Genomic DNA, 10,122 nt, shown 5'->3' with positions numbered 1-10,122 from the left:
GTTTATGACAGATATGTTAGCAGTTTGGAGACCATTCCAATGCAAACAGTTTTGGTTCTTTCCTGTAACCTGGTGCAGCACTTCAGCTCTAGATGAAATAACAACCACTGTTCTCTTTATCCATAAAACAGTGTGAAGTGCAGACAGCAGAAAATAGGTGGGTAATAATTTACCATGCTTGCTTGCTTCAAATGAAGAGCACCTAAAGCCACATGAATCTAATACATTACCTATCCAGGAAAATTGGGCTTGTTCTCTCTTGTTTACCCAGAACACATCAGGAGTGGCTGTAAGAATCTAATCCTCACAGCATTCTTCAGCTGACACTCTGAGTGCATGTCTACTTTATTTCACCTGTTAAGCACATTTCTTTCAGGACAGGTAAATATTTTAATCCTTGTTTCCATGGGAACCAAGTACATTTATAAAATATAAAATTCTTTATATTTTTCATTTAGTGGACTGTTTTGACTTAAGCTACCCAAGAAAAGAAAAAATGTTTTAAAACAAATTCCTTTCTTTTTGTGTAAAAGGAAGAAGAGAATATTTTAAACAAAATTATATGTGTCTGAAGAATCTGTTAAATGCATTGAATGTTTATGTATCAACGAGAATGTTTGTAATTACTTTTTTAAAGCATGCAATGGAACCATTGTGGTCATCTAATTTCACTCTTTGTATTTAGGGAAATCTCTTGGCTTGTTACTATACCTAGAACCTACACATTTAGGAAAGCTTCTAAAACCCCATGCAGAGTCAAGGCAGCTTCTCACTATTAGAAAATTTAAGTTTAGTGGAGAGACAAACTTTTGTTCTTCCCTTTTGTAATATTCTTGCATCTGATCCTAAGACATGGTACTGGACAGAATTCTGGTCTGGAGTGACTTGGCTCAACTACATAGTTGTGCTGGGAGCTGTCAAAACAGCTGAAACAAAACTTTTTTTCCAGAGGAATTTATTGTTGATGATGTAGGCAGCTAAAGCATTGCTGCTTCTCTATGTGTCCTGGTTGGAACATTATTTCCCACTTAAATCATATGAAGTATTACTTTTGGTGTTCTACTCCAGCCAATATAATTAAATTAAAAACAAAGATTTTCCCCACGTTTGTTGTAAGAACTGTTCAGCTTTGAACCATAGGTCAAAGTGTAACAAACCCACAGGATACTGCAGTGGCCCAAGTCTACATTATGTACTAAATCCACTTCTCCTGTTAGACTGCCTTGTGACTGCAGTTACTGACATGCACAGTGCCAGTGAGCTGTTGAGTTAACCTTCCCTGTGTGCAGGGAGCAGAGCGAGTTCAGCTCCCTTGAGGCAGGAGGAGCCCTGTGTTAGGTTAGCTGCGCAAGGGAGTCACTGCCCCGTGAGTCATGTTAGTGCTCCACCCACCCTGCTCTGAACATCAGCGCTTCCCACAACCCCTGCGAGAGTTGCCAACCAGTCTCTGGTTCCGTTGTGAGGAAATTGAAGCTTCACCCTTCCTCAAAGCACAGGAGAAGAGCACCTTGTTCTGCTTAACTGTTCTAGAAGGGTTGTGTGTCTAACACTTTCACATCAATTTTAATCATTAGGACTGAACTCATGAATTTCAGGTATAGGTGGCGTATGTCCACAGGTTTACAAAATCTCTCACCAAAACACTGCCTCCTCTTAGCAGCAGGTTTGTTTTCTGCCAAGAAACTGAAGTGATTCAACTAAAAACACAAATTTAGTGACCTTCATTCCAGTACATGGAAATAATCGCCAAATGAAGTTGCTATTCTGCAGTGAGGATTTAAGTTTCAAATTGCAGATAACAATAAGGTCTGTTATTCCCAACAATATAGAATTTTTTTCTGCTGAGTCTCATCAGTTAAAAAATAGTGGACCATTACTACCTCCTGAATTTTTATGAAGGCATTCCTTAAATATAAATTATAAATAAGATAGTTTATCCTGTAAGTATTAATTTTGATAAGAAACACAGCAGTCTTACTGTGCTGGGAAGATGTCAGAGTGAAGCATAATGTCTGTGTGCTAATTAAACTGCAGCTTGTCCAAAGCCACCATGCTCACTCACCATTTTCATTGCCTCTGTACTGCCCAGAGGTGCTTGGCTGAAACTCTCCTCCTTTGTTGAAGCTACCTGAGATTGTGTCTGAGAAAGGCCCAAGGCAACAAGATGGATGGACTTGATACATTTCCTCCAAGTTATACCAAAAGAGAACAAGAGAATTAATTGTAACACTAAACTCTGTTCTGAATGTTATTATGTATATTGAGAAAAAGAGCTGTTCAAGAACTTCATGCTGAGGTAAAAACCCAAGTTGAACTCAACTAAGCCAGGATTAAAAAAAAAAAAAATCTGAAGATGTTAAACATTTTAACATTCTTAATAATTTACATAATTTGAGCAGTTAAATACTTGAGTGCTGGGAGGTGGTAAAAGAGTTGTTTGAACGAGGTATTTTAAAGCCTAATATTTACCAGGAAAATATGCACACTGTCACAAATAAATACAGTAATGTCCAGGAATTTATACTCATTCAGAGAAGTCATCTAGGAAAAGAAAATGCTGAATGTATTACAGAGGATGGAAGTTTTTTATTGTATTACTGAGATCACTAGTATGACCCAATATAATATACAGAAGAATACCAAAGAATTATCTATCTTGACTATGTAAAGCTAACTTTGTCAATTATTTGGAGCAACACATTCTGAAGAAACATACAAACGAAGATAAAGTTCCCTAATAAATTAATGCAATTTACAAATCAATATAAGTGAAAGCTTGTAATCCTTGGTGATATTTCTTGACTCCCAAGCTTTTCCCACCGGATTTTCTATTGAACTTCAAGTTTTTAGACAGGTTCCTGTAGAGTGGAACAATTCTAATAGACTACCTTTAGTAATTTGTGTAACATTTTACAGCTCCAGAGAAGGAAAGCCTTCTAGGTAACAGCACAGCTCAGGCTTTACAATTAAGCAAAATGGTGCATTACATTTGTGCTCACTGGGTTGTCCTTCATAAAAGTGGCCACTGAAATTTGAAATCAGACATTCAAATCTCCAGAGTCAAAGTAAGGATCACCACAAGGACAGAATGGATGGAATCAGAGAGTTTTTAAAAGGAATCTCTTTTCCTATTCCACCTCCAAGCATTTGGCAATGTCCTGTCTTGCAAAGGCCTAAACTCATGGACTTTGGTCACTTCAGACACCTCTGCTTTGCAGTGAATCTTTCTACCTAGGAAGACATGACCTCAGTCCCTTTTCACATATCTTCATTATTAATCTTCAGTACTCACAAGGACTGGCAAATTCCACAATGATCACAAATTGTTCTTCTTGGAACTTTGCATTTTGTGCACACCAGCTTATAAAACAACAACATAGATTTTTAACACTCTAAAAGCTGAATAGCTCTCTTTTTATGTTTTCTCCCTTTTCCTAAAAGGGAATGACTAAGAGTTTCCTGCAGAGGAGAGATCAGGGAAAGAGTATTCTGCTTCCCTCTCCTGCAGTTTCTTTGCAGTAATTGAGACTTATCCACCTTTGCTGCTTTCTCTTTTCTGCTACTTGATGCCGTGTCAAAACTTTCTTCAAAAAACACCAAGATCTGAAAATTTTGAAACATTAAATGTCTGAATTTAAGAATATTAAGTTTAAAGAAGAGAAAGGAAAGCAAAACATTTTTATTCAGACTAATAAAAAACCAGAGTTGAGTTCTAATACTTCTTTAATGCTCAAAAACAATATTTTCAATGAGATGAGGATCTTTTCTGGACCTTCAGTTTTCACTTACATTGACCTTGCAATTACAATTTAGCATTGAATTTAGCATTACAATTTAGCAATTACAATTTAGCATTCACTGGGGGAACTCTCTAGATTGGAACAACTACTACAGGATCTGTAGATTTGTAATCTGAGTTTTATTCTTGGATTTAGCTGGCAAATTACCAGTTTTGGAGAACACTCTTTGCATACTTCAAATTAATTCACCAAACTAAATACAGTCCTTAGTAAGGTGGGAAAAGTTGTAGAAGAGGGATGGTTTAACTCTGTTAAAGCAGAGTCCCTCCTCAGCACAGCTGAACTGTAAGACAGCCTTCTAAAGGTAATGCAATTGGCAGAGACTGTGCAAAGTAACAGCTGACATTTGTATTGGCTTTCTTCTAGCTATAACTTCGTAAACATGAAACATATCTTGGGGAGAAAATGGGGTTTCTCTTCACATAATTTTAGCAGCAGTACAGCATTATGAAATAGAAAATTCCTATTTGTCAACACCCAACTTTTAACCTCAAATCTCATGGACTGTCATTTTGCTGTCCTTTTCTTCTTTGGCAAAGATGGAAACTCCAGTAGCCAAGCTTGTTTAGGCACAAATGCTTTTCAAACTCTTTTACCATGAACTCAGTTGCTGGCTTTAATTCTCTGAACTCCCTCTTTATAAGGGGTTAATGCTATTGACCTTTACTTCCTTTCCCAAACAATCAGAAAATAAGAATATGCATAATTTGAATTTACTGTTTCATAGTCTGTCAGTAGCCTGCTGAAGGGATATAGACAGCACCACTAATAAACCAGAGACTGTTCTGCAGTTCTTCATGGTAAAGCATATTATATGCAACACAAATTCCCACACTTTCAGTGTGCTTTAGCAGTTGGGAAAAAAACCTGCAAAGAACTGGACTTCACTCCCATCCACTCTTTCTTTCCTGATGCCATCTTACCCACCCACCCACTTTCAGAAATGGATTCATTACACAATAAATGAGAAACTTTTCTTTCTAGACAGAAGCCATTGTTGCCACTGCAATGGAACTTTTATTCCAAATACATTCTTAGAATAAAGCTGTTATACTTGTTTTGTTATACAAGTAGACAAACCCACAAGACATAAGATTTTCATATTCCATTTTAAAATACCAGGTTCAACTGAACTGCAGCTGTTCCCAATCATTTCCTAAAACATGTTAGGGATTTTTCAGAGCAATAGAAATAACAATGTAAACCAAGTCATGTAGGTAATTAAATTACAGTCCAAGGAAATTTCTAACACCACAGAAAAGTGTATCTGCTCATTCTTCGGGTTCCTTAAAGTGTAGGGTGGCAAAAGTTTCTTTATAAACTCAGAAGTTTTTCATTGAGAGCAATCTGTGACTGTGTGAGATTTGCCAAGTAGGTTACCATCAGTAGGTCCTGAAAGGGAGGGGAAAAAAACCAAGTGATCAGAAATATTAACAAATCATAGCTTATTAGAGAGCTGAATTTTTAACATCTGTAAAGCATTTTACAATCAGCTACAAGAAATATTGTTAGTCCTGAAAGTCCTACCCTAAGGAATGCTTCCCTTGCAGGAAGCTTTTGGTATTCCTGGCATATGAAACACTGCTTGTGAAATTTTAACTCTGAGTTCACCCATGTTAACCAGAGAAGTCAAAGGGTATAAGCAAAATTAAAAATTAGTTCTGGTATTACAGACTGTGGGTGAACCACACTTTCAGAAACTTAAGTTTTCTAAAAATCTGCTAGAGAAATCGGGTAGCAGGCTAAAACCTTGTTCATGTTTGTAAGTGTTATGCAAAGAGATGGAACTCCAGCTCAGGCAAAAGGATCTGGCAAGTCACCAGTTATTGCTGAAATAAAAATTATTTAAGTTTGGTAATTCCTACTGTCCAAACAATATGAAAGAAGAATTGGTACTGGTTTTCAGATTACTTGCAAAATTCCCAAGTCCTTAAAAATAAATACTTTTATCTGCAGTTGCTTGCGAGATTATGCTGAGCTTCTTTATCCACCCTCAGCCCTTAAAACACCAAATTACAGACAGTAAAAAAGCTATATTAGCTATTAGCATGTTGGTATGAAAAGATAGATCATAGACAAATCTATGTCTGTATGACAAATTTCCAAAATTGCTAGCAAGGCACAGAAAAAATCAATTAAGATCTTACATTGATATTGCTGTTCAACATGGTCTCAAAGTCCTCTGGTGAAATCTTTGGCACCTGGTTAATAAGATCCATCAGGAAGCGCCCGACAGTGTTGTCAGCAGCCACTTTGCCAGACTAAGCATAAGAAACACACACTTCAGCATAAGTGGAACTCAAAGTTTATGGCCCAGAAAGAGAAATAATAAAAGAGAAAACCAAGATGCACAAGTTAACATCAAACTGTTTTCTGGCTGATAGAAAGCCCGCCTTACCAGCACGTCCTCAGCGTACTGCAGCACCATGGTCAGGGTGTCCTGGATCCTGGCTGACGCTGACCCCACCTGCTGCAAGTCACTGGACAGGCCAATCACACGATTGGGGCTAAAGCAGGTCTTCATGATAAGATCCACTGAAAGCAAAAGGAGGATCAGTGAAAAAAAGTGACTGCCACAGATACCAGTTTAAACCCTTAACTTGTTGAAGATTTTTTAGCTCAGCTTCAGCAAGACAGTCTGATTTCCAGTGAAATTCCCAGAATGGCAGTTTTACCAGGGTAAAAGAAGCATTTGAACATTGTCACAACAATAGTTATAACCAAAACAGGAAGAAAGCACTCACCTCCTATCCGCTCTGTATCATAATAAACATATTTCACTGTTAGGGGTGTGAACATCACGCCCATAGTTTTACCAGGGACTCCCATTGGGGCACTAGGAAAAAAAAGAGAACAACAAAACATTTTCAGCATGGACATATATAGGGGAGGAGGAAGAGATTTCCATCTCAAAGATCTCTGTTAGCACTAAAGCATGAACATGAGTATGTTACTCATTCTCACCAAAATCAGAAATTTTAAGACCCAAGGATAACTGAGGACAGGAAACCAGTTCTGGCATGCTATTAATTGCTCTTTTTCATCCAAGAATACTCCTAGCTGGTTTGACGTCAGCATAAATGCATGAAGAACTAAGTACTACCATCTTAACCAAAGTTCCTTCTTGCTTTTAGAGAAAGTGCTCTTCTATCCTGAAATACTTCATGCTTTAAGAAATTACTGAAACAACAAGCAATATGACAAAATTAATGTACAAAGCACTCTCAGCACCTTTATTATACCTATTATTCAAAGTATTGAAGTCCATTTACGCTTTAAGTAAGATATCATGGAACAGTTCCCGTTTTAAAGATGCACAGTCAAGAAGTAGCACTTTTTCTACAAAGAAAAGGGTTTTTTTCCTTACAGAGCAGAGCTCTTCAGCCAATACTGGGAGGAATTCAGTGAGGTGGAAGAGTTTAATTTCTCAATGTTTAATCTCCATTGTTAATTGATAAGAATGATGGAGCTAAGGGGAAGAAAGACCCATCAAGAAGATTCTGTTTGAATTGTTTTAACCACACTAATCCGCCGACTTCTGTAAGTGTACTGCTGAAAAATAAAGCCCTATGGCTACAGGCTAGCATTCAGTTAGTGTGATGGAAGTTAGTGACATTACTGCCAGCTGTGTGAACCCTGTGAAATGTCCCAAAGATGTTCTGAAAATTGGTAATTAAGTCACAATTCCCCACCCCAGTGAGGTTCCAGTTAATGAAGTCTTTCAGCCTACATACAGTGGTCAAGACATTCCAATGAGAAGTAAGCCATGATCCCTGGCTCACCACTATGTGTAACTACTGCACAATATTGTCCAAAAAAGGACACTGTGTGCCACTACATTTCTTGCCACTCTGATGGGACATCTCTCAGTAATTCAGATTGCTCCCCTCCCAGAAAGGCAGCCTCCCAGAGTACCTGACATAGGCTTTAATGCTCATGCGTGAATTCTGGAGACTTGTGTCCACAGTGAGGTGGATTGGATTGTGTGCTTCCCGGCTGTAATACTCATGGATCAGGACTGAGTGCTCCGTGATGTCATGACCTGTTGCGTACCTTCAAAAGAACACACGTTGAAGAGCCATTCTTCCAACATTCAAATGCCCAGTGTTCTGTATTGCTGGTATTTAAGAGGTTTGTATCCTAAACCACCGATTTCCAAACACTGAGCTGTAGCAGCATACTAAACTTAAGTGTTTGAACTGAGGATTTTTGACTTTATGGCCACCTGTCCCTGAAATTGTTGGAATCACAAGCTGAGCACACCCACACCCAAAATATGCACAAGGCCAGTGTTGTAGTACCAGCCACAAAACATCAGTAAACTGACAGCAGACACCCAACATTCAGTTATCTGTCACCGTGCTGTAGACCAGCTTTTTCCATCTATGTAATCAAAGCATACCAAAGAAACTTGGATGAATTTTGTCATCCACAAATCACACATCCCTCTGCAGGAGGTCTAACTTGTTAATCTAGCTCCTCTAACTGCTCTACAATTAGCATCTCACATTCTCAGGCAAGCTCCTGCCACTGAAACTGCACTCTGCCGTGCTATTAGAAGGCTGTTGAGGAAGCTTGCTCCACAGAAGAAAATGAAGCCATTTTGTAGGCATGAAAAGAGTGATAAACACACTGTGCCACACACTCAGACAAACACTCTGTTCCCATAACTGTACTGATCTTGCTTCACATCCCACACACAGGGTACTTCCAGCAGAGAACTAAGTACTCAAAGTGCTATCAGTGATTCCTTCTGACACCTTTGGTACATTAAAAGCCTCTTTTGTATTCTCCCTTCTTTCTAACCAGTTAACTTCCATGGTACAGGTTCTATTACAGGAAGCAAGTTCTTCTAACAAAGCTAGGCACACATTCTCTAACACATCACTCCTCTGTGGTACCTTGCTAGACATAAATAAAACCAAATCTTTTAAGTCTCCAATGCCGTCTCTCCTTTTCATGAGCTGCAGGAGCTTTACCACTGACAGTGTAACAAGAGTTGCAAGATATGACTGTCACAGGCATTAAGTGCTTCTGCTTTTCCATCTTGACAAAGTGAATTATGTGCTTTAAGTAAATTAAGGAATCAACAGACCTACTTGTATGTTCTTGCAGAAGGACAACTTACCAGCCCAAGATGATCTCGCTAGGAGACACTTTCTTGTGCAACTCATACATGTTTTTGGCAAATTCCATATCCACAGCCACCTGCGAAACGGGAGAGTGCCGAGACGGCTGGTTACAGGCTGCTGAGCCCGGAGGGCAACACGGGCACCGGCCGCCAGCAGCGGGAGCGCGGGGGTCGCGCCCCGCCGAGAGAACTCCCGCTCCGCCCTGGCCGCCTCCGTACCTCATCCTCGGACTCGTTGTGCGGGACGGAGAAGCAGTTGGTGACCTCCACCGAGTGCTTGTCCACGGTCCCTGCGGGAGGGAGAGGAAGGAAGGGAGAACAGCGGCTAAGGGGGGCGCCGCGGGGAGGGCGGGCGCTCCCCCCGAGGCTGCGGCGGGCAGGGCAGGGCAGGGCGGCGGCTCTTACCCAGCAGCGTCCCGATGACCCGCGCCGCGCCCTCGTTGCGCCGCTCGAAGCTGTCCACGATGGAGGCGAGCACAACCGGGTGCAGCCGCACCACGCGGCCCCCGGGGAAGGGGCCCGAGAGCGCGGCTGACAGTGGCGCGGCCGGTGGCGGGGCCGGCGGAGTCGGCGCGGCCGCGGGGGGAGCGCTCCCCGCCGGGGCGGCGGGAGCCGCCGTCGGACTCTGCGGCGGGGCGGCCGCGGGAGGAGCCGCACCGGGAGCTGTAGCCGCCATTTTGCAAGAGAGAGAGGCTGGGTCCTCCGTACCGACAGTAATTGGCTGAGCCGAACGTCTGTCATGCAGCGCTGCTTTCCTATTGGCGAGATGGGCGAGCTAAGGCTATCTGTTAGCCAATCCGGAGCGTGCGATGAGGGGGGGACGCTCTGATTGGAGGAAGCGCGCACCGTCTGTGACTGAACCTTACTCTTGTTCCCACCCTCCCGGGGCCGGAAAGTTCCTCAATTGGGCTCTCGCATTCCCCGCCTCCCCGCTGTCCGCTCTCCTATTGGCCAGCAGCGCCCTCCCCGCCCGCCTTTAAGGCCGTTTATTGGCTGCGGAGATGCCGCTCAACGCTGCGTCGGAGGCAGCGGGGTCGCGCCTGGTGCGCGGTGCGGTGCTGCGCGCTCCCCTGGCGGGGCTGGGCGAGCGCCCTCGTGCGGGCAGGCTGGGCACGGCAGGGCCGCTGTCGCGGGGCTCAGGGCGCCGTGAGGGCGCGGGCGGCCGGTGCTGCCTCACGGCGCTGAGGTGGT

At 42.1% G+C, this 10,122-nt stretch overlaps 1 protein-coding gene across 1 annotated transcript; it reads right to left on the bottom strand.

Annotated features, from left to right (window-relative positions):
• Nucleotides 1-4,792: 4,792 nt before the first annotated feature.
• EIF3F (eukaryotic translation initiation factor 3 subunit F) lies at nucleotides 4,793-9,622 on the bottom strand. Its single transcript, XM_053949385.1, has 8 exons — nucleotides 9,337-9,622; nucleotides 9,151-9,221; nucleotides 8,929-9,008; nucleotides 7,716-7,853; nucleotides 6,545-6,636; nucleotides 6,199-6,335; nucleotides 5,948-6,061; nucleotides 4,793-5,192 (listed from the first exon to the last, which is right to left on the bottom strand). The coding sequence occupies exons 1-8, from the start codon at nucleotides 9,605-9,607 to the stop codon at nucleotides 5,115-5,117; spliced, it is 981 nt and encodes a 326-aa protein (XP_053805360.1). The 5' UTR covers nucleotides 9,608-9,622; the 3' UTR covers nucleotides 4,793-5,114.
• Nucleotides 9,623-10,122: the final 500 nt, after the last annotated feature.

The sequence above is a fragment of the Vidua chalybeata genome, chromosome 8, assembly GCF_026979565.1.
Source record: "Vidua chalybeata isolate OUT-0048 chromosome 8, bVidCha1 merged haplotype, whole genome shotgun sequence".
NCBI lineage: Eukaryota > Metazoa > Chordata > Aves > Passeriformes > Viduidae > Vidua > Vidua chalybeata.
The sequence above is the reverse complement of the archived record's forward strand: the minus strand, read 5'-3'. Positions and strand labels throughout refer to the sequence as shown.